Source organism: Sus scrofa, chromosome 13 (genome assembly GCF_054392235.1).
Source record: "Sus scrofa isolate SSC_HxYL_T2T_F1_AM1 chromosome 13, Sscrofa_HxYL_maternal_Yorkshire_Landrace_v2.0, whole genome shotgun sequence".
NCBI classification, from domain to species: domain Eukaryota; kingdom Metazoa; phylum Chordata; class Mammalia; order Artiodactyla; family Suidae; genus Sus; species Sus scrofa.
The window spans coordinates 136,952,059-136,975,263 of record NC_139395.1 but is presented as its reverse complement, the minus strand read 5'-3'; the positions used below and the strand labels follow the sequence as shown (position 1 = coordinate 136,975,263).

At 51.5% G+C, this 23,205-nt stretch overlaps 1 protein-coding gene and 1 non-coding gene across 44 annotated transcripts; both read right to left on the bottom strand.

Annotated features, from left to right (window-relative positions):
- Positions 1-76: 76 nt before the first annotated feature.
- On the bottom strand, positions 77-21,924 carry EIF4G1 (eukaryotic translation initiation factor 4 gamma 1). Of its 43 annotated transcripts, none has more exons than XM_005670027.4 (34): positions 21,794-21,924; positions 20,916-20,972; positions 20,605-20,698; positions 20,222-20,308; positions 19,716-19,736; positions 18,994-19,170; positions 18,672-18,771; positions 17,481-17,593; positions 16,578-16,670; positions 16,332-16,398; positions 15,083-15,913; positions 14,737-14,825; positions 14,451-14,637; positions 14,225-14,358; positions 13,938-14,096; positions 13,605-13,793; positions 13,231-13,428; positions 12,858-13,004; positions 12,424-12,660; positions 12,144-12,248; positions 11,859-12,018; positions 11,555-11,655; positions 10,810-10,912; positions 10,044-10,146; positions 9,323-9,555; positions 9,068-9,186; positions 8,770-8,942; positions 8,116-8,241; positions 7,879-7,960; positions 5,088-5,186; positions 4,847-4,981; positions 4,646-4,727; positions 4,364-4,504; positions 85-714 (listed from the first exon to the last, which is right to left on the bottom strand). In XM_005670027.4, exons 3-34 carry the CDS (start codon positions 20,662-20,664, stop codon positions 530-532), a joined length of 4,836 nt encoding a protein of 1,611 aa, XP_005670084.1. In that variant the 5' UTR covers positions 20,665-20,698; positions 20,916-20,972; positions 21,794-21,924; the 3' UTR covers positions 85-529.
- On the bottom strand, positions 11,735-11,810 carry LOC146397642 (small nucleolar RNA SNORD66). Its single transcript, XR_014825408.1, has one exon. It is a non-coding gene; the product is annotated as a small nucleolar RNA SNORD66 (small nucleolar RNA).
- Positions 21,925-23,205: the final 1,281 nt, after the last annotated feature.

Genomic DNA, 23,205 nt, shown 5'->3' with positions numbered 1-23,205 from the left:
GGTGCCAGCTCTGGAAAGGAGGCTGCCCACCTATCCAGACCCCTTCTCCAGAGGGAGCAGGCCATAAAGCAGAGAGGCAGTGAGTTAATTGAATTCATGTTTAATAATTACAGGCACCGTGCCCCCCCTTCCCCCTGCCCAGGCAGCAGCAGGGGTGGTGCAGGGGCTGGGGCATTATGCCCCCAGCAGCGAGGACGGCAGTCCCAAGAGTGATTTTCAGAAAATAAAAAAGGACCCCAGGGGCAGGCGGTGGTGCCCCCCCCAAGACACACCAAATTTCAAGACTTTATATATAATATATCTCTGTGCCCCAGGGGGAGGAGAGGGACACCTGGCAGCATCCTGGAGGGGGGCCCCAGGCAGCCCCAAGCCATCCTGCCTCTTCAGCCACTTTATTAGCTCAAGACACATCGCACTACAGGCACCCACTGCCGCCGCCACTGCTGCCGCCGCCCCCCCTTGCAGTCCGGGCGGCTGGCTTGGCCATCCGAGTGTCCATGGGGCTCTGAGGCCCCGACCCCACCCGCTCTCAGTTGTGGTCAGACTCCTCCTCCTCCGCCTCACGAAGCCACTTGAAGAAAGCTGTGACAGATTTAAGGGCCACACCCTTGCCCTGCTGCTCAGCGGGGTCCTTGCTACTCTCCCAGCTATAGAAGGCGTCCTCCTTCACCACGTCCTCATCATACAGCGCATCAAAGAACGTCCGAAGCAAGTCTGTAAGCAGGCAGGACAGTAGTTAGAGGCATACTGCCCACAACCAGCCCATCCCACCCCCCAGGGATCCCTCCTCTAAGCTCCACTGTTGAGATAAGACCCTGACCCACTATGCTGACATTTGTGTCTGGCCATTCCAGAGTGGCTAGGTCTCTGACAGGACGCTAATCTCATGATCTAAGAGACGGTGCACAAGAATGAGTCACTTGGACAAAACTTAGAAACCTGCCCAGCCTCACCTCAGCAGCTTCAAACTTCTCCATTCATGATATACTTAATGGGCAAAACTGCAGAGTTGGTACTCCTGAATTTAGGAAATCACAAAAGCCTCAGATGTATCTCTTAACAAAAGTCAAGGGTACAACCTGGAACATTCACTGGCCCTCATTACAGATCCCAACAAACTCTCAATCTTCTCTTTACTTTCCACACATCTCCTAAACATACACACCACCTCTGTGCTTTAACACTTTGTGTGTGCTGTATCCACTGCCAGGAATATCCTTTCTCTTTCACCTTTTATCACCTTCCTAGTGAATTCCTTTAGGCTCAACTCAGGCACCCCTTGCTCTGACCCTCTTTCTCCTTCACCCAGAGCTACTCCAAATTCCGAAGCACCCGAATAACCCCTGAATATAATCTATTCCAGGAGTTCCCATCGTGGCCCAGTGGTTGACGAATCCGACTAGGGACCATGAGGTTGCAGGTTCAATCCCTGGCCTTGCTCAGTGGGTTAAGGATCCGGCGTTGCCCTGAGCTGTGGTGTAGTTGACAGACACAGCTTGGATCCCACGTTGTTATGGCTATGGTGTAGGCTGGTGGCTACAGCTCCAATATAGAACCCTAGCCTGGGAACCTCCATATGCCGCAGGTGCATCCTAGAAAAAGCCAAAAAAAAAAAAATCTATTCCACTACCAATACATCACACTGCCAGTCCTTCCAAAGCAAACATGTTATATATACATGTCTTTTTAGGGCCGTACCCATGGCACATGGAAGTTCCCATGCTAGGGGTCTTAATCAGAGATGTAGCCGCCGCAGCAACACCAGATCCGAGCTGTGTCTGTGCCTTACACCACAGCTCACGGCAATGCCAGATCCTTAACCCACTGAGCGAGGCCAGGGATCAAACCCGCAACCTCATGGTTCCTAGTCGGATTGGTTTCTGCTGCGCCACGACGGAACTCCAAACATGACATTCTTAAGAGCAGAGGGAGACTGAGTAGTGAATGCATTTCCTCTGAATAAAGCAGAGAATCTAGAGTCCAGGCCTGGGTTAAACAATGACTGAGCCGTCTATGAGAAGCTGCAAGCCAGGACAGCTCCTCAGGGCATGCACACCCTCAAATCCACAACCACTGTCTATGGGTAGCCTCCCACCCTCATTCCGCAGCAATGGCAACAGCAGATCATTTATCCCAAACCTGTTCTCCAAATCCCATGCACACCAACCCCAAGGACCTTACACAATCATTTATCCACTCTACCGTGGATAAATGATGTGTGTGTCTTCAAGCCCAAGTTTCTCCAATCTAAACACAAATGACCTCCTTTACAGCCACTACTTCTTGACGGCCAAACAAAAGACCTGTCAAAGATTTTATCAGCACTTGCTGTTTTCTTGTTGATTCAGTGAGTATTACACTGTCTTTTCCAATACAGGTTCTGCCCCCTGCGCCCCAAATAATGTTCCTGCCAGGGTTGCCTCCTTGTTTTCACACTCTAGAGGCCCTAAATTACGTCGTCCTGTGGAACTCAAGCAGCATCTAGCACTACTGACCACCTCTCTCTCCTAAAAAATCACTCTGTCCTTTGTTCAAAGGGTCCTGTCCTCCTTTGGTCCCTACCTGTGGGACCGCTACCCTTTCAAGGCTCTATTCCTCGGACAATCCCATACCCTCGTGTGTTTCTTTCCTTTCTTCCTTTTTTTTTTTTTTGCTTTTTAGGGCCACAGTTCAACATATGGATGTTCTCAGGCTAGGGGGGTGAACCGAACTGCAGCTGCCGGCCTATGCCACAGCCACGCAGTATCTGAGCCACATCTGCAACTTTCACCACAGCTCACGTCAACGCCGGATCCTTAACCCACTGAGAGAAGCCAGGAATCAAACTTGAATTCTCATGGACACTAGTTGGGTTCATTACCACTGAGCCTCAACGGGAATACCCCCCTTCTTATGACTTGCACGTGTGTTGTCCTGTACCAGCAACTCAAGAGATGGGCCTCCAGCCCTGACCTCTTCCTCCTCCATGAATTCAGATACCACGTCATCTACCCAACTGACATCTCTGTTCACCCTCACCAAGGACTACAAACAACTCAACCTGACCCAATGTTCCCTTCCCACCAGGGAATGGCACCTCACCTGCTAAAACTCTCCTGGGAGTCATACGGCTTCCTATCTCACATCATGCCCTCCCCAGGCCAGTGTACTGTATGTCTAGAGTCTGCCCGCTCCTCCTCCCATCTCCACTGTCACCAGTAAGGCTAAGCCACTACCGACGTGCTCCCTGATCTGCTGATCTGCCATAGTCACACTCAGCCCACTCCAAACCACTCCTCCCACTAATGGCCAGGATGATCTAAAAACTAAAAAAAGGAGTTCCTGTCAGGGCTCAGTGGTTGACAAACCCGACTAGCGTCCATAAGGACACGGGTTTAATCCCTGGCCTCACTCAGTGGATTGAGGAGCCCACACTGCTGTGGCTATGGTGTAGGCCAGCAGCTGCAGCCGTGATTCAACCCCTAGCCTGGGAACCTCCATATGCTTCAGGTGCAGCCCTAAAAAGCAAAAAAAACAAAAACAAAAACAAAAACACAAACAACAAAAAAACAAACCCACAAAAGGCCTTTTCTCATCCTTAGGTTAAAGCCCAAAATCTATCCCATGACTTACACTGCCCTGCATGACCTGACCATGTCCATCTCTCTACCCATGTTGCCTCACATACACTAGGTGCTGTGCTTCCCACCCTGGTCTTCCTCCTTCAACAGTTTTTACCTTGTGTCATATTTTCCACCTCAGGCACCCCTTTATACAGTTTTTTCTTGTGAAGTCTCCCCCCTCCCATCTGTCATTTATCTCCCACGTGTCAATTTCCATTATTCTCTCTGACTCAGTATATTCCCCGAGAGAGTACCCTACAGGACACATCTTCCAACATCCACCTGACTCATGCCAACAGAACTACACTTGACTTAAGCACTGCCACCACCCCAATGCCTTGGCGCATGCCTATTTGCTGAATACATAATCTCAGGCATGTTACACTAAGCCTCAGCCTCCCAAAATGGAAAAGGGGGCAACACCATCTACCCTAAACAACAGTTGTGAGAAGTAACTGAGGCAAAGAAAGAAAAGCAGCTCAGCCCTATTGTCAGGCAGAGGGCCCACACTAAGAAAATGTTACCATTTATCACCTCTGCACTTCTAGGCACAAAGTGGATGGTCAATTAACCTTCAAGGCTGAGTCTGACTCCTTTCACTTGTAGGTAAGGACACCAGTGTTGCAGGGGAAAGGGCTCAACCATCGGGATATTTTGCTCCAATGACCACCCACCTTTCTTGAGTTGAGACCCCTTCACAACTACCCCTACTATCTGGCAGTTCCTCCAACCCACTCCCACTCCTGTGGCCTGGCTCTTACTGGCGGGCTGTTCTAAGGTCACTACAAGGGCCTGGAGAGCATAGAGCGCCTGCAGCTCCTTCTGCTCATCACACAGGTATTTCTGTAGCAGTTTCGCTCGTGCTTTCAACACCGCAACATCCACCCGGAGAGGCGTCTCAACTAGAGGGAGGAAGACAGGGATAAGTGGAATAATGCACTCAGCCTGGTTCAGAACTGGAGGCAAAGACCAAAACCTCCCTCCCTCCCTCCACATGGCTGCTGGGCCCACCCTTGCCCCACCCACTCCCTGGCTTCTCTTACAGATAATTGCAGAATAGCAGACAGTTGTCATGAGGGCTCGAACCAATGTGTTGGATGCTACCTGCTGCTCACTCAGGTTGGCCTGTGCAGGAGAAAAAGCAACGAGCAGATATTATAAGTTAATTATGCTGGAAGGATCTATTCTTGCTGCCCCCACCCACACATCAATAACCACCTCTTCTTTATCCAGGAAAAATATACCTCTATCCAGTCAAACACCCGCTGGTTACTGCTGCCCTCCTTCAGCAGCTTCTCCAGCTGCCTGCTCAGCTCCTCAGAGGAGAATAACCTCTGGCCAGGGGCTTCTGACTCCTCTCCCAAGGTATACTCCACCTTCTGCAAGCAAGAGTTGGAGGCAGGTAAGTGCATCTCATGAGATGAGGGAAGAGGTGTGGACTGGCTGGCCCCAGATGTGAGAGAGAACCTAACTCCAGCCACAAACCTGTGCAGTGATGAAGGCGCTGACATCCTGGCCTTCAGGTAGGAATTCTTTCCAGCTGAGTCCAGCCTCTCGCCACAGTGATCCCACCTTTTTGGGACCCTGAAAAACATAAAACATAAAACTCAGCAACTCTTTTTCTCTCCAAGAATACAATGGCTCCACAAATGTCAACAAATAAATACACACTGGAAGCCCACTAGGAGCCTAGATGCCACAGAGGCACTGAATGGGAACAGACCCTCCATGCCTACCTACAGTCTAGTATTGGGCACGGACATCAGTCAAATAATCACCCAAAGTCACAAGAATTCATCCACTACAGTGTTATGAGACCTGAAGGATGGCCTAAGAGCCTCCAAAAAAATGTCAATTAGCTGTCACAGGATTCTCAAAGAATGAATGGACCACAAAAAGGTCAATGACCAAATCCAAATAACTCATCCTAGTCTTCCACACTTCTTTTCCTAAAATAGCTTTGTTTGGAGTTCCCGTCGTGGCGCAGTGGTTAACGAATCCGACTAGGAACCATGAGGTTGCGGGTTCGGTCCCTGCCCTTGCTCAGTGGGTTAACAATCCGGCGTTGCCGTGAGCTGTGGTGTAGGTTGCAGATGCGGCTCGGATCCCGCGTTGCTGTGGATCTGGCGTAGGCCGGAGGCCTAACAGCTCCAATTCGACCCCTAGCCTGGGAACCTCCATATGCCTCGGGAGCAGCCCAAGAAATAGCAAAAAAGACAAAGACAAAAAAAAAAAAAAAAAAAAGCTTTGTTTTCCATTATTCAGGTAACAAACACTTATGGAAGAGAATAACTTTTTTTTTTCTTTTTCTTTTTAGGGCCACACCTGCAACCCCACGCTAGGGGTCCAATCGGAGGTACAGCTGCCAGTCCACACCTACAGCCACAGCAAATATCTGAGCCACATCTGCAACCTACACCACAGCTCACGGCAATGCTGGATCCTTAACCCACTGAGTGAGGCCAGGGACCAAACCCGCATCCTCATGGATGCTAGTGGGGTTTGTTACCACTGAGCCACAGCGGGGAACTAGGAAAGAACAACTTACAAGTATGCTTATTTGGTTCCCAAATCCAGAAAATTTTAGAAGCAGATATAACTTCCATCCCCAACACAAATCAGAAAATCTTCACATAAACAGCAGTCTGAGTTCATTTTCTGTAAGGGGCATGATATTCTGAAGGCATCACTGTTTTACAATAACAGATATTCAAACCCTTGACAAAATTACTATAACTCCTGGGTTTTAAGAATGCCCATCATGGAGCAGCAGAAACGAATCCACCTAGGAACCATGAGGTTGCAGGTTTGATTCCTGGCCTCGCTCAGTGGGTTAAGGATCCAGCGTTGCCATGAGCTGTGGTATAGGTTGCAGATGCGGCTCAGATACTGTATTGCTGTGACTGTGGACGTAGGCCGGGCAGGTGTAGCTCTGATTCAACCAGTGTAGCCTGGGAACTTCCATATGCCATGGATTCGGCCCTAAAAAGCAAAAAAACAAAAAAAAGAATGCCCATTTTAACACCACTAAAATTGAACTGTCTCACAATTGACACATCACATTTTAAAACTTTTTTTAAGTTTTATTGACATATAGTTGTTTTATAACATTGTGATAATTTCTGCTGCACAAAAAGTACTTCAGTTATATACATTGTTTTTATTTTATTTATTTTGGCTGCACCTGTATGTGTGAAAGTTCCCAGGCCAAGGATCAAACCCATGTCACAGCAGGAACCCAGGTCACTGCAGTGACAATGCCAGATCCTTAACTCACCGCACCACAAGGGAGCTCCTCACATTTTAAAAATATCACCACAGTCTTTTCTTTCTTAATAGTGCATAAATATGATATTGTATAATCTGTGGTACCTCAGGGTCAGTGAGAAACATAAGTAGTTCAAAATGTTTTTTCTTTGAAACAGAAATTATCCTGGCATATATTTCTACCTAAGAGAATTAACATGATACTAAAAGGACAATACTTCTTAATTCAAAGATTCATTCCTCCAAGTTCCATGTAGCTGAACTCTTTTTTTTTTTTTTTTCTTTTTATGGCTGCACCTGCAGCATATGCCACAGCTTGTAGCAACGTCAGATACTTAACGCACTGAGCGAGGCCAGGGCTCGAACCTGCATCCTCACAGAGACAATGTCAGGTCCTTAATTCACCAAGCCACAATGGGAACTTCTAGCTGAACTCCTAAAACTACTTTCCAACAGCTCACCACCAAGCACCACACCCAACCTGCCTTTCCCATCATCTCACCTTTCTACTCACTAGTCAAAATTAACTTTCACAAAGCAGTTTGTCATGAACATTACCAAATAGACATCCTTTTGCAACCTCACAATACTTAAGGCACTCCATTTCAACTACTTTATTTCACACTTTACTTCACTGTTGTTTTTATTAAGCTGTCATTTATTTCTCACATTTTTCTTTTCTAACTTGTTTCCTCTTTTATTCACTGCTTTGTTTCCAGCACCTAGTATGTGGTAAATGTTCTTAAAAAGTGCTAGTTGAATCAATCAATGAATCAAGGCCTAGGTTTCCATTTTCCTCCAGCCTTGGCCAGAACACATGAGAGGAACTGGTCGGAGAGTGTGTGCTAGCCTCGACATTTCCTCTCCCAGGTACCAACGCAGCACTACCATCACCAGCAATGCCATCCCACCAAAGGGTCATGGGGCCTCAGGGTCACTGCCAGCAGCCCAAAGCACAAAGTGGGAAGAGAAATCCTCAACATATCACCTCTGAAAGGCTCTCACTCACCATACTTTTGCATAAGAGCCCCAGGATCTCCAGCAACAGAGAAGCAGCTTTGCCCAGGGGTCTGAGAGGTTTTGTAATCTCCCTACAAGAGAAAAATTCAGTGTTGATAGCCTCCCACGCCCTCTCAACACACTAGGCTACCCCTCTAAACCCAGGGGTCTAACCTGCCACACCTCCCTTCCCTCTCCCAGGCTTTTCCAGTCTTTACCTCCCCTGAATTCCACCCAAGGGGCTTACCTGAACAGCTCCCCCATGGGCACCCCACCTTCCTGCAGAATGGGCGTTACCAGTTCTGCTAGGTAGAGCCACACATGAGGGATGTCAATTTCCATGTCTTCGGCCAATTCTAGGATTTCATATAGCCTGTAAAGAGAGTTCAAAGTCAGGGCAATCTAGTAAAGCTAAGCTGCACTCCTACCCATCCTCTGGGACAACCAAGTCATGGCTAAAAGATCAACCATGGAGCCCCTCAAGAACATTTCCTAAAATGGGGCAATTATTTCAGGCACAGGCCACCTTCTCATTTTTTTTCTCTTAATAGCCACACCTGCAGCATGTGGAAGTTCCCTGGCTAGGGGTTGAATCGAAGCTGCAGCTGCCGGCCTTCACCACAGCCACAGCAATGCCAGATCCGAGCAGCAACTTTGACCTATGCCGCAGCTTAAAGAAACCCACTGAGCAAGACCAGGAATTAAACCTGCATCTTCGGACACTATGTCAGATTCTCAACCCGCTGAGTCACAGCAGGAACTCCAAAGGCCACCTTTTCCTTAGATGGCTCATCCCCCAAAATAGCATTGACCAGCATGGCTGAGGAGCCTACACGCTTATCCAAGGTTCCACAGGTGCTACGAAGGAGAGAAATTAGTGGGTATGTAAAAGCGGTCATACCCTTGGTAGTACTGAGCAGTGGAGAGGTGTCCAACACAGAGCAGCTGGTGCAACAGCCTCCCCATATGCTCACGGGCAATGGCGCTTCGCTCTAGCGTGGACTCAATGCCGTGCCGCACAAAGATGAAGAGCAGTGAGGGTGAGGCCAGCTCCTGCACACACTGCACTGCCTCCTACAGGGCACAGGAGGGAGGACAGTCACCACCTGGTCCAGATCCTACACCCACACCTGTCAGCACAGGCCCCTCCCCACCCACCCTGCCATCATTCAGACCACTCCACCATTCCCGCTGCCTACCTTCATGTCATTGAGATGGAGGTATTCCTCAATGATGGCCTTGGATTTCTTCTCCAGCTCCTCTTCGGACAGTGCTGCCTTCGGGGGGCTCACAGGGGGTAAGGTGGCTTCTCGCTTCACTGAGAGAGGGAAAAATAGATTTAAGATTTTTCAGACCAGACTTTCTAGCACAGGATCTAGAGCTCTGAAGACACTGACGGGACTGGCTAGTCCCCAAACAGCCCACACCCTTCCTTTCCCCTTTCAGCTCCTTACCAGCATCCCGCCCCCGGTCCCGATCCTCCGTGAGGCTAGCTGCCTTACGCAGTCCCTCAGGCTGGGAGGGCCGCTCTCTACTCCGCTCTTCCACTTCCTTGCTGAAGCTCCGCTTGGTAGCAGGCGTCCGTGCGCGATCAAGCCGGTCCCCACGGTCACCTCCCCGTTCACTCCGCTCTAGGCGATCTCCTCGGTCCCCAGCTTTCTCACCTCGTTCCCGGCTCAAGCTACTCCTAGAAGACAGATAAGCACATCCTCTCTTATCTGTACTGACCAGGTACCCTCTTATTTAACTATCCAACAAGCTGAGCAACTGTCAGGCCTTGGTCTTGGCATCAGGAATAGATCCCAATGTTAGTCAGGAGCTCTGAGCATTACAGGTGTGAGGATTCCTATGGCAACAGTCAAAATCCAATCAGGGAGTTCCCGTCGTGGCGCAGTGAGGTTGTGGGTTCGGTCCCTGCCCTTGCTCAGTGGGTTAATGATCCGGCGTTGCCGCAGGCTGTGGTGTGGGTTGCAGACGCGGCTCGAATCCCGCGTTTTTGTGGCTCTGGCATAGGCCGGTGGCTACAGCTCCAGTTCGACCCCTAGCCTGGGAACCTCCATATGCCGCAGGAGCGGCCCAAGAAATAGCAAAAATAAATAAATAAATAAATAAAAGGAAAAAAAAAAATCCAATCAGTATTCAGTGTGAAGAACAAAGACACCAAGGAAACCTCACCTCTGTACCACACGTCTGTTATCTGTGCTTTCTGTAGGTACTGCTTGTTGAAGGGCTGAGAAGCGGTTCAAGGTACTAGTAGCTGGACGAGCAGCTTCTGATGCTGGGGAGGCAGAAAACCCAGATTAAAATCTCTATTTCCTTACATCCCATATCCCACTGGCCAGTTTAGGACACCTGGTCCTAGTCCTGACCCTAAAGCAGTTCAGTCCCTAATTCTAAGTAAATACTGCCTATGTTATCGAACCACTTCTGTACGGAAAGCCTCCTGCATAGAGAAGGCTCTGCCCGGAGTTCCCGTTGTGACTCAGTGGTTAACGAATCCGACTAGGAACTATGAGGTTGTGGGTTCGATCCCTGGCCTTGCTCAGTGGGTTAAGGATCCAGCGTTACCGTGAGCTGTGGTGTAGATTGCACTCGTGGCTCAGATCCCATGTTGCTGTGGCCCTGGTGTAGGCTGGTGGCTACAGCTCCGATTAGACCCCTAGCCTGGGAATCTCCATATGCCATGGGAGCGGCCCTAGAAATGGCAAAAAAAAAAAAAAAAAGAGGCGGCTCTGCCCTCTAAAGAGGTGATCAGTAACCACCCAGCTCTTTTTTGGGGAGACGAGGGTACTGCAGCATATAGTGGCTTGATGTGGGATCTGTTTCCAGAACAGAGACTGAACCCCGGCCACCCCATTCATTGAAAGCACCTGAGTCCTAACCGCTAGACCACCAGAAAAACTCCTAATACCCACCCGGCTCTTTACAGTGGCCTCCATACCTGCATCAGAGGGCTTGGCTCCTGAGCCTCCACTGCTGCCCTTGCCCCAGCTCAATCGCCCTCCAGGTGCAAACAACTGGTTGTTAGAATCGATGGAGCCAGGCTGAGGAAGAAAAGGGAGTGGAGAGTGGGTCTAATCTAACCAAAGCCCCCAGCCAGCCCCTACCATACATAGCTGCAAGTAGCCTGGACCAGGATCAAGCAGACGTTTTCCGTAAAGGGCCAGATGATAAACATCTTAAACTTTACAGATCACTAAGTTTCAACAACTCAACTTTGCTGCTGTGGTACGAGAGGAGTTACAGACAGCACATAAAAGGAATGAACGTGGTTGTTATGTTCCAATAAAATTATGGAAACTGAAATTCAAATTTTACATAATCTCTTGTCACGCAGTTTCACTTTACTTTTTGATTTTTCTCAACCATTAAAAAACATAGCAAACTTTCATTCTTAGCTGGTGGGCTATACAGAAGCAGGGAATGGCTGGGTCTGGCAATGCTGCCAGGGTGCTGACCACTAGTCCAGACCAATGTGAACACACCCCTTAAAATCGGCAGTCCCATCTCCAGCAATCTAACCATCAGTCTAAAAGGAAAAATCAGCTGTCACCTTCCCAACCTCAGCAAATGAGGGAACAAAGATCCAAACCTGTGCTTAAAACCCATTTGACCCCTCCCATCATTGAGGTCACCCCCCCCAACATGGGCGCGCGCACGCACCACACACACACACACCCACCCACCTTTGTGATCTTGGTGAGTCGTGAGGTGTCAATAGGGCGGCTGCCCTTGCTGATGGGGACTGTGTTCCAGCCACCATCATCCACAAGTGGAAGGCCACGGCCTGGGAAAAAAAGGAACGCATGATGGAATGATGAGTAAGTCCCAGCAACCTTGTTCCTTTGGGATTTTCCCCAGATCCCTTCCTCAGATCCTCAGTTCCATCAGGGGGTCTCAGTGGCCCAGACACGTGGCACTAACAAGAAGTCATCAGTGGAAAGCACAACTCCTCAAACTGTCCCTCCCCAGTCCCAGCCTCAAACTCACTGATGGGTGGGCCTGGAGGGCCACCCCGACGCTTGTCGCTGCCCTTGGCCATTAGCTGCTGCACTTTTATGTGCTCCCGATGCTCCTCCATCTCAGCTTCCTTGTGGATCTGGTCGATGGTCTTGGGACCCTGGTCCCCTCGGCGCGGGACCCAATTGCTCTGTGGGAACAGGCCAGTCACAAGGGAGGTAATGACATCAGAGCAGGCTATACAAACCAGTGTCATGAGCTGTGACTGTGGGGTCAGAGGCAGTAGACTAACAGTGGCATAAAGGGGACACGTACTCGTCGCAGATCCAGCACATCTTGCAGCATAAAGCGGATTCGGGATGAAGTCTTCTTTTCCTTAATGATTTTCTCCATCTGGTTAAAATACTGATCCATTCGGGGCTAGTAAGAAGCAAAGGGATCAGGTCAGGAACTTGAAAACCTCGCCTCCAGCTGTGGGCCCTGCTCCTCCTCTGACCCTTGGCTCCACCGCTGCAGCTCAGTGGCACACACTGCCACTCAGACAGCAGACCCGAGGCGCTTCAGCCTGTTCTCTGCCATATCCCAGGACCCCTACCTTGGCCTTTTCAAAGTCCAGGTCTTTGCCAATGGTGGTGAGCAGACGGCAAAGGCATTCAAGAGACTCTTCATCATGGTTCTTAAGGAGTTTAACCACACAGTCGTGCATGATTGCCTCTGTTAACATCTTCAGTTTGAACAATTCCCCGATAAATTTGATATTCCCTAAAGAGCGCCGCCGGGCTGTGTCTCGAGCTTCTTCCAACTCTTCCTTCAGGCGTCCCCGTTCTTCTGCCTGCCAGTCATGGGACAAGGATCACATCAAAGGCACCCAGCCATTCAGCTCAAACCCTTCTCTCCTCATCTAGATCCTAAACCTAGCAGCAAGCAGTCCCATCCAAAAGCAGAACTCTCAAAACACCACTATTCCCCCTACCCTGCCACTTCTGCAGCGGAATGGCATCTGGGTGAGCAGTGGTGTTTTTTTCTCACCGTGGCAGCTTCATCCATCTCTTTTTGCTTCTTCTCAAAAACCTCATCATCATCTTTGTCTTTTTCAAACTCCTTCTGACATCGATTCAACAACAGTTTTCGAAAGTTCACAGTCACTGTTGGCTTTTCTGTAGTGGGCACTTTCAGCTGTTGTGTCAAAGAGAATGTCACATTCAGACCAGTCCAGGACAGGGTAAAACCCTCCAAGAGTCTTCAACTCCTGGCTCAGGAACACCTCTGGCCCTGGCTCTGCCTCCTCCTGGCTGCCCCCAACAGCACAGGCTGGAGGAGAACCAAGAAACTAGACTCAAAGCAGCTCAGGAAGACAAGCGGGAAGCTAGACCACAAGGTTTAGAAAACAGTGGAAACTAACCGCCATGAGGCAGCGGCACATGTTGGCATAGGCCACGGAGAAGTTGGGCTCTGAAATGGCCTTTTCAAAGATGAGGTCAATGACCCCCTTGAGCCGTTCCTCAGTGTCGATGGCCAGCTGCGTCACCTGCTTCATCAGCTGCTGGAACATCTGGGGTGTCAGCTTATTTAGGATGGAGCGCACTCTGCGGAACAGGTCCTAGAGGGGAAAGGAGAGAAAAGACAAAGGATCCAGTGAAGTTCTCAGAAGAACAGGGGCTACTGGGAAAGATGAAGAGGGTGGTAGAGATTTAGGCAGTAGGGATGAGAATGGACAGAGGCAAAGAGGGCAGACCTTGAAGAGAAGGAACGGAGGCTCGTAGGACTTGCAGGTACCTGGGTTTTACTGCCATCAGCATCCTCTTCCCCTCGGTCCTTATCGGCTGCCGTCCGCTTGCTGCTGGGTTTCCAGGCCTTCTCTGCTTTATTCAGCTTTATGTCTTCAGTCATTGATACTGTGGCAATGATCTTGCGTGGTTCCTTTCGGGGACCCTGCTGAGACCGCCGGGGTCCCAGGCCAGCCTGCTAAGCAAGGAGCAGAGACAAGAAAAGACACAGAATGAGTCAGCCAACCTGTGACACCATCACATCTCCAGGGCTGACTTCTTCCTACTCCACTATGAGATACAGGGATCCAACACCCTCACTCCCCTTGCCAGTCCCACTCACCGGCCCTCGGGGCAGCTCCCCACCTGGCCCACCCCTTGGGGGCCCACGGTTGCTAAGGGCTGGTCGGCCAAGGTTGGCAAAGGACGGAGTGAAGTCTGGGCCACAGTTTATGCCTTGAGGCCGAGTGGGATCCAACGGTCGCAACGGTGTCTTATTGGCCTGCAAAAAGGACAGGAGAAGTATCAAAAACAGGCTAGTTAGGGCTACAGACAACTCTTTCAGGACCTCTGGCTCCTCTCCAGCCAGCCAACCAGCCCAAACTTAACCTCCCCGTCAAGCCTACCAACCTTATCCAACACCACATCACTGATATGGGGCAATCCCTCAGGCTTCTGCATACTGGCAAAGATGAACTGAAAGCCAAGCAGGAACTCACGGTCATAACGCTTTTTCTCTTCAAGGTTTAGAGGCTTCCACTGATCTGCAAGGAAAACAGGATGAACTAATCCCAGTGATCTCTCCTGAGGCCCTGATCAGAATACTCAGCCCTTTCCATCCCCTCCTTCGGCATACCTGACTTATATTCATACTTCTGTTCAGCGGGCTGGATGTTCTCAGCATTTTGAATCTTGTCCTCCTTTGAGTCCCAGGTCTCATCCGTTTCCGCAGGCTGCAGGGGCACACTGTTGCCCTCAGGTTCTGGGCTGGGATTATTCTCTAGAGGAGGCTGGTTTTCCACCTCTGGTACTCCTGGGTTCACCTGTAACCATTGTTGGGATATTCCGTTTTGGTTGCAGTGAGACCACTGTTCCATACCCAAACTTAGCCCTTCTTCCTCTGCTACTTTCTGTTCCCTTACCTCCTTGAAGGCATCTAGAAGGTCTCCTACAGTCTCCTTTTTATTGAGCTCCTTAATTTTCCGTCTCCTCTTTGGCACAGATACTGCCACTATTGGGGGGGGGGGGAAGGAGTGAGAATAACTTAAGAAGCAGTTCTAACCCCTGGGAAAAAGAAAAAGCAGCCACTGTACAGTATTTCTTACGTCACACCCTCTCTAAACTTAAAATTCCTAAATCTAGCCCTTAGGTTCCATTACCAGGGCCTCTAGGACCCAGACGAAATGGCACCAACAGGAGGTCACCAGTGAAGAACAAGAACCACACCCTCCCAGTCTGCCCCACCTCTACTACTCAGCCACACCTTACCTTGGGTGGCTGCTGCTGCCTCCAAATTCTGGGACAGGTGGGCTGGAGCAGGGGTGCTCTCTAGGGGGAGTGGTTCCTCTCCTCCCTTCTCACCCTCAGCTTCTCCTGCTTCTCCTTCCTCTTCCTCTTCTTCCTCTTCCTCCATGTTCTCCTCCTGAGCAAGGGAAGCAGCTGGAGGAGACACAGCTGAAGTGGCAGAAAGGATGGTGGGGGGAGCCACCGATGCTGAAGCCTCCTTGGCCTGTTCCTCCGGCTCACTGACTGGGCTTAAGTCCACAGCTGGTGGCGAGGGGGCTCCGTTGAGCAGTTCCTCGGGTTGGGCAGTTGGAGCAATGGGCATGGGGGATTCAGAAGGGCAAGCTGGGGAAGGGAGAGGGGCAAGCTCAGGGCTTGACTCCACCTCTGGTTCCAAATTCTCAGATGTGACTGTGCCATTAGGCTCAGGAAGAATTTCCACCTTGTGAGATGCCAGGGGGGTGGGAACCTGGAGAGGACTGGAAGAGAACTCAGATTCCGGAACTGGTTTGCTAAGCGTCACTTCTACTTCCAGTATGGGTTCAGCCAGGGGAGTGGGTTCTGGAGAGAGACAGTATGACTCCCCAGTTTCACGGGTTATGGGAGTTGACTCTTCCACAGACATCTGCATCATCCCCGCTGTCAGAGTGTCCCCAGGAATAGAGAGGACTGTAAGATCAGGCTCAGACCCCGGTTCCAAGATTGGAGGTGGTGATGGGGTCGGAGAAGGTGATGAAGGCTGGGATTCTGAAGGGCTGTGCTCTGGGCCGGGCAGCCCTGACCGGTCCCCAGTGCTTGCTCCCTGCGACCGGTCATCTGCAGCACAGGAAGAACGAGTAATTAGAGGCAAGTCCTTCACTGCTGTTGTTCTTCCTCCTCCCAGCCTAGCATTCCCAACCTAATACCCAGCTGCCATGATCCAGATCACCACCATACCATCCGTCTTCTCCTACCCAGGTCTTTTCCATTCTTACTTGAAATCCTACTGCCTGAAACCTACGTCATTCTTCTGACACCCGGTTCAAGTCACTCCACTTCCGTGGCATATTTTTACCACCACCCAGGACATGCAGAAGTTCCTGGGCCAGGGATCAAACTCACGCCACAGCAGGGACCAGAGCCACAGCAGTGACAATGCTGGAACCTTAACCAGCTATACCACAAGGAACCTCTTTCCTTGGCATTTTTAAGTCACACTCCTTTCCCCCGTTAAAACTCTGCCCCACTTACTTACCTGGCCGGACTACAACAGCAACCTGGGGTGTCTCCCCATTAGCCTGAGGCTCCAGACCGCCTCCCATCTGCAGGACACAAAGGGTTACCAAGTTTGCCCTAAAAGGGTCCCGCACCCCTTCTTTATTAGAGTCGCTTCTACATTAGCTGCCTAGAAATCCAGGAAAGCAAGGAAATAAATCCCTTAGTTGAAAAAAAGACCAAGGGACCTAGGAGTCCAAGGCATCACTCAAAGAACAGACAGTACCTGGGGAGGGGTGGGTGTGGAGGCAGTTCGGGCCCCAGACATGATTTCCTCTGTGATATCCTTCCCTCCTTGGTTTGGGTCTCGAATTCGGATCTGGGGAAAGAAAGCTAAGGGATGAGTGGGAAGCTGGAGGAACCCACCTCTCCACCCTGCCCCACTCCTAAGACTCTAGGCCAAGCCCCCACCCCCCACCAAGAAGCAGGTGGGTGAGTGCAAGAAATCCCATGAGTTCTACTGTCAACCCATCCGGCTGCTCTTGTAGTCCCTGCCCTAGCCCCCACCCCTAAGACATCATTGACCTCACAGAGAAGAGACAGAGACGTACATCACAATGCCCCTCCCTCCCTCATCCCTGCCCCACCAGCAGTCCCCAAGGCAATGGCTGCAAGCCCTGGGGCCCAAGACCCCCATCTAGCACCCATCCGGCTCACTTGTGGCTAGTCTGCCTGATCTCTGGGGGCAGGGCCCAGATCCAGTGGGTGGAGCCAGGGTGACTCAGCGGCTTCCCCAGCCCTGGCACCCTATTCTGGGCACCACGCCCAAGGCTTGAGGATTGAGCAGAGGCGGAGGCCTCAAGAGCTTCCAGGACTGGGGGGTGGGGCCACAGAAAACAAACCATTTCCAAGGCAAGCCACCAGAAACCCCAAACCAAACTTCTATCTTATGGACCACAGAACTCGGGTCTCTCAGAAATTTCCCCAGCAGGCACTTCAGTCTTTCCTATAAACTTCTTTTACACTGGTACCTTTATACCTTACAAAGAACCAGAGCACTTCACAGACCCCCATTCTCTGCCTTCTCTCAGCTGAAGATCTCCCTCAACTTCCTGCTCCCTGACCTGCAACATGCCTGACCTTGACTCTCCCTTTCCCAGATGTCCTAAAGCCCCTTGCTATTACTCACAGTCTTCCGCTCCCTCTTGGGAGCAATCTGGGGTGGCTGGTTCATCAAAACTGGGGCGGGGGCCACACCAGTGGGAAACTGCTGCACACCCTGGGCTGGGTAGTAGGCGCCAGCTTGAGGAGGGGAAAAACACACAGGGAAAAGAAGAACAGTGGCAGGGTTAGGGCCCAACCACACAACAAATGTCTGCCTAAAAACCTCCCACCCCTTCCCCACCCACCTCTCCTCTCCCACAGCCAGCCCCTTGCCCTGCCCTACCCTCCTCCCCAAGGGAATTAGGTGTCTATCAAAGCTGGGGAACCAGTCTGAACGGCGTTTACAAGCATTCCTAACACTGACACACACACACCCCTTATAGGCAGGCACTCGCTCCCCACCACACTCCAGCCACCCGGACTCTGTCTGTTCCTCTTCTACTCCATAAGGTACCATGTATGCACCCCACCAAAACATACACATACACTCAGAGAGCAGCTACTACTTAACCTGAAACAGAATCAGGTCTTTGGCTGGGAATGATAAAAACATCTGCCAGCCCTGTTCCATTCAACCTGAGTCCAGTTCCAGTCTCCAGCCCTTTGCTAAGGGGCAAGGAAACAAAAAGTCACATTATGAACTGGGCCCAGGATGCGGAAAATTCCTTAAAGCAATGGTCTCCAAAATGAGATGCGTTCTTTAACATCATCCATAGCTTCCAGTTGTTTCTGACAAGCAACATAAGTGTTATTTGTTTAAATGATGCATACATATAAACAAATAGAAACATACCCGTATTAGAGGTACATACTCAAAATTTTTCCTGATGATCAAAAAATTTTGGAAACCACTGCCATAAAGAACAGACTAATCCTTTCCTAGAATATAAATGAAAAACAGCTACAAAAACTTCCCAAATCCATGTTACATGGGCTCCCCCCAAGCATGGAATGAGTGTCACAGGGAATATTTACTCAAAGGCCCTCAAACTGGTGCCTGAACTATACTCCTTGATGTGGGGAGGACTCCCAACTCTCAGCGATACTATAAGACCCTCTCCCGCCACCCCCACACCAATTACATATTAAGCACCAATCCCTACTACCTCTACCATTTTTAGACCAAGAGACAAACCTGGGAAGGGTCTTAGGAATTAGTAAGCAAGTTTAGATGTTCCCTGGGACTCACTCTCACCTAACTCCCTCCCCTGCTTACCGTAGGTCCCAAACTCTGTAGGGTTTGCACCTGGATAGAAGCTTGGGGCTCCCGGCTGCACAGGATACTGCTGTGTCGGGACAACATATGTGGAACGCCCCTGGTGGAGGGGAAAGGGGAGGATGAGAATGAAGGAGTTAAGGGAGCTATGAAGACCATATCAGACTACAAAGAGTATGTAGGACAAGACAGGACAAGCCAACTCTAGGCAATGACCAGAAGGAAGTCCCACCTCTGGAGAAGAGATGGGACTGGAGGGGAGGGGGGAGGGTGGGAGGGTACAAGGTTCTGTGGCTTCCAGCCCCCAAGCCTCCAGCCTCACCTGTCCAGGGATGTAGTAGGCCCCCTGGGAGGCTGGGTAGGAGATCTGGGAAGGGATCATCATTACTTGGGATCCAGCAGGGTAGACATGGGCAGCTGGGCCAGGGCGGGCAGGGGCTGCACTCTGCACTCGGGAGGCTGCACTGCTCGGGGGCTGGGCCCGGCTAGGGTAGAAGTGCTGTCAGGAGGGAGGAAGGCAGTTGGCAATGGGAAGGGGAGGAGGTGGACAGCAAAAGGGCCATTCCACTATGTCTCTAGTCAGGAGAGAAGTACCAGGGGCTTTGGAGCATGAAGACCAACACTTCCAAGACTCACTTGACCAAGTGATGGCTAAGTGGCCTCTTATACTCACATACGCCCTCCAAACTCAGGTATACACTTGGCACTCTGTATATTTACTCCCTCCCTGCCATGCATACTCAGATCACCTCACCAGGCTATCCTTCAGCAGAGGCTTCCTAACACCCAGATGCATCATGCCTAAGTAAAGCCTTTTTCAGCAACATACTCCCCAGCATGCACTGCTCCACCCTAAGGTACTGAGGAGCTCACCGCTAACATGCAACAGTCTCCCAGTTCCCAGATGTGAACTACACAAGATTTAGCCCCTAACATGCATCGGTCAGCCTCAGACTGAGGACCCAGACTGAGTCTAGCCCCTGACTAGGGCAGAGTGTAAGGGTGAGACCCGGAGAGAGTTCAGGATTAGCAATGGGGTATTACCTGCAGAGACCTGAATCCTCCCTGAGAGCACATGGGGACAGGAAAGAAAAGAATTATCCCCAAGGTGATGAGGAGGGAAAGAAAATGAAGGAAGCAGGACAAGAATCCTCTCCCACTTGTGAGGAAGAATTTAGGGAACAGAGAAAGGCAAGAACTAGCTGGAGTGTTTATCTTGCCACAGTCCAAAAGAGAAAGATGGATGGGGAATGGAGCAATGGCAACCTCCCAGTAAAAGAAAACAGGAAAGCAGGAGTTGGCAGCAGGGCCCAAAGCACTGCCCCCAAGGCACCAGGACCCCTAGGAATGCCATCCCCACCAACTACATACTCCAAGGGGCCAGCCACCGTAAGTAATCAACAGTGCAAAGTGCAGAACCGCATGAAAGCAACTGTCAGGAAGTTGGGGCAGGTACAAGGCCTCCATAGTTTCCATCCTAGGCCCAAACTGGCCTAAGCTTCACATGGTTCCCACCCAGGCCCCCTACTCCCCTCCCCACAGCCCCTCACCTGGCGGGGCTGAGAAGGCGTGTTCATTTGTGTCGCTTGAGGCGTACTGAACACCACCGGTGCTGTCTGCCCCGGGGGAAACGCTGGCTGAAGGGGGGAGACCAGAATTCAGCAAGAGGGGAAACCCAGGTGGGGCAGAAACTCAAGCTGGTGAAGTAAGGGGAGCAGAGCTGTGGCAAGAGCCTCAACAGTCCACATATACCCTCCCCAAGACAGCCCCTAAGAACAGCCCCGGGGCCCTGCCTCAATTTGGCAGCAGGAAGCTGCACTTTGCCCTGACACAGAAGGGGGTGGGAAAATCCAGAGGTTGGAACCTGTTCCTGACCCGGCTGCCTGGTCTCCCCCACCCCCACCCCAGTTGCTGCTAATTCCTCCCTAATTACCTGTGGGAGTCCAGGGGATGGGGCAGGTGGGGGGCCTGTGGGCTGTGGAGCTTTGTTCATTTCATTTGGTGCCACATCAGGGTCCCCCCAGCACCTGTTGGGAAAGAGCGGAGCTCGGAAAGGGGAAGGGACCCAAGCTTAAGGCAAATGGAGTGGGGGAGGGATGAAGCAAGGTCTGGGTCCCACAACAAGCCCCGGAATCGCCAAAAAGGTGAAGGAGCATAAAACCCAGCCTATGTCCCCACCGACACCTTGTCAGACCCGCAGCTCCAACCACCCCCCCTGATCTGCTGAAACAGCCCCTCACTCACCCCCTCGGTTAAGAATAAATCCACGGTGCGGCCTACAGGTTCTGGGCATCCGAGGGCCTGGGGTTGGGAGGTGGGGGGTATCAACCTGGCTCCGCGGGGCCCAAGACCAACCAGACCGGAAATTCCAGGTCTCGCTGGCACCAGGCTCCCGGATCACAAACGGAGCTAGCAGCTTCGGCCGTGGTGTCCCCACCCCCCCACCCGGGGACACCGGGTTCGGGGCCTGGCCCAGGGGCACACAAGGCACGCCTGCCGCGGGTGGCCGCGGGTGCACCCGCACGGGGCTAGAGGCGAGGCCTGCCGCCGCCCAGGAGTGGAGGCCAGGAAAAGCGGCAGTCGGGCCGTAAAAGGCCAGGCGGGCGGCGGCCGAAGAAGAGCCGGTTTGAAGCAAGTGAGGGTCGGCCTGGAGGGCGGGCGGGGCCGGGGGCTCCTCCCTGCCCGCCGCCGCCGCCTCCCTCCCCTGCGCCCTCCCTGCGCAGCGCCGGCCAGTGCCAAAGAACAACGTGTCACTTCCCGGCGGCCGGGCCGCAAAGGGGGGAGGGGGCGGCGGGCCGGGAGTCGCGGTGCCTGCGCCCGTAGGGCCTCCTCGGGTCGGGCCGAGGTGGCACTTAGCAGCCGGGAAACCCGGCGCCCTCCCAGCCCGCGGGGACCGCATATTCCGGCCCCGCGCTCCCCCACCCCCACCCAGCAGCCAGGCCGGGCCAGGCCGGGCACACGTGGGCCGGGGATCGGGCCCTGGCGGCCCGGGGCCCGGGCTTGGGCCGAGGAGCCAGGGCGCCGGGGAGGCGGCGCAGGGTAGCCGGTCCCGGCCCGGATGGCGGCGGATGCGGGGGGAGGGGATGGGGGGGCCGGGTCGGGCCCGGACATGGCGGCTTTACCTTCAGTCTCCTTCAGTCCGCGCGGCCGAGCCCCACGCAGCCGCACAGACGTAGTCCACAACCATTTCCGGCTCCCCGCACGGATCCCGCTCGGCGGCCACCGCTTCTCCGCAGGCGCAGCCGGCGCCCCCACGTGACCGGCGCAGAGGGCGGAGCCTTGCCCGGTGCCGCGAAGCACATGGGATTTGCCCCGCCTAGTCATGTGACAGCCACTGCCCGCCCCCGTGTCCCCTCCCGAACTTTGGAATTCCCAGACCGATCCCCCTCTGCGACTCAGTTCCGCGATTCTTTAGTTCATTCATACTTTGAGCAGGCATTTATTGAGTGCATACTGAATGCTAGGCTAAGTGCTGGCAGGGGGCTGAGAATACTGAAATTAAAGACTCAGTCCTGCCGAAGTAAATCATGGTACAAATGCGGAAAGAAACACACGTTAGGCAGCCTTTGAAAGTAATGTAGATTAGATCAATAAAAGACTTATTAAACTGAATGTTTATATGTTTAATAAGGATTGAAACATTCTAACTAGGGAATTAGTAAATTTGTCTCTTTTTTTTTTTTTTTGCCACATCTTCCAGCATATGGAAGTCCCCTGACCTCGGATGGAATCCGTGCCACAGTAGCAGCCCGAGCCGCTGCAGTGACAACGTGGGATCTTTAATAAGGGAACTACTAGATTTGTCTTTTATAAAGAATAAAAATCGGCCATTCCCAGGGAGGAACTAAAAGCAATCACACAAACTTCAAATAGTGGTGGAACAAGTAATCCCAAGACCCCTCCCTGCCCAGTAGCCAAAAGATTTTAAACTGCCTGAAGGGACATACTAGAGTCAAATCTACTTACTCCTAGTCAGCCCCAGAATTTAATCCAAACTCTACTACTTACTTATAGGTTGTAAAATGGAACTATTTGGAGTTTCTGTGTGGCTCAGCTGCATTGGCTGGTGTCACTGCTGTGGCACAGGTTTGATCCCTAGCTTAGAAATTAGAAACTGCAGGAAGCCATGGGCATGACAAAAAAAAAAAGGAAATACTTGAAACTAGGCAGTCTAGCTCAAGTTTGAACTTTTACCCACCATTGTGAGGATTTAAAGGAGTTAATTCCTGTGAAAGTGCTTAAAACAGTGCCTAGGTGCCTAGCAAAGGCTATTTCTTCTCTCTCCTCCACATCTGCCCCCTTCTGTATCCAAACACATATAATCTCACAGGAAAACAATTTCTTTGGCACCAATGATGAACTGGTCACTCTGAATATATGACCCTTGTGATCTCAATCCTTACAACTTCTTACAAAATGGATTGTATCATTATTCCCATTGGATGAGTAACTGATGCTCCAAAGAAAGGAGAGCAGAATAGACACATAGAGGAGGAACCATAGAAAAATGAAAGATCTAGAGTGTTCTCTGTGA

Coding starts and splice junctions, on each gene's coding strand:
- EIF4G1 (XM_084987180.1), bottom strand. CDS start 20,664: ATGAACAAAGCTCCACAGCCCACAGGCCCCCCACCTGCCCCATCCCCT. Junction 18,772..18,993: donor CCTACTACATCCCTGGACAG/GTGAGGCTGGAG, acceptor CCCCTCCACCAG/GGGCGTTCCACATATGTTGT. Junction 12,019..12,143: donor ATGTGCTGGATCTGCGACGA/GTACGTGTCCCC, acceptor CTGTTCCCACAG/AGCAATTGGGTCCCGCGCCG.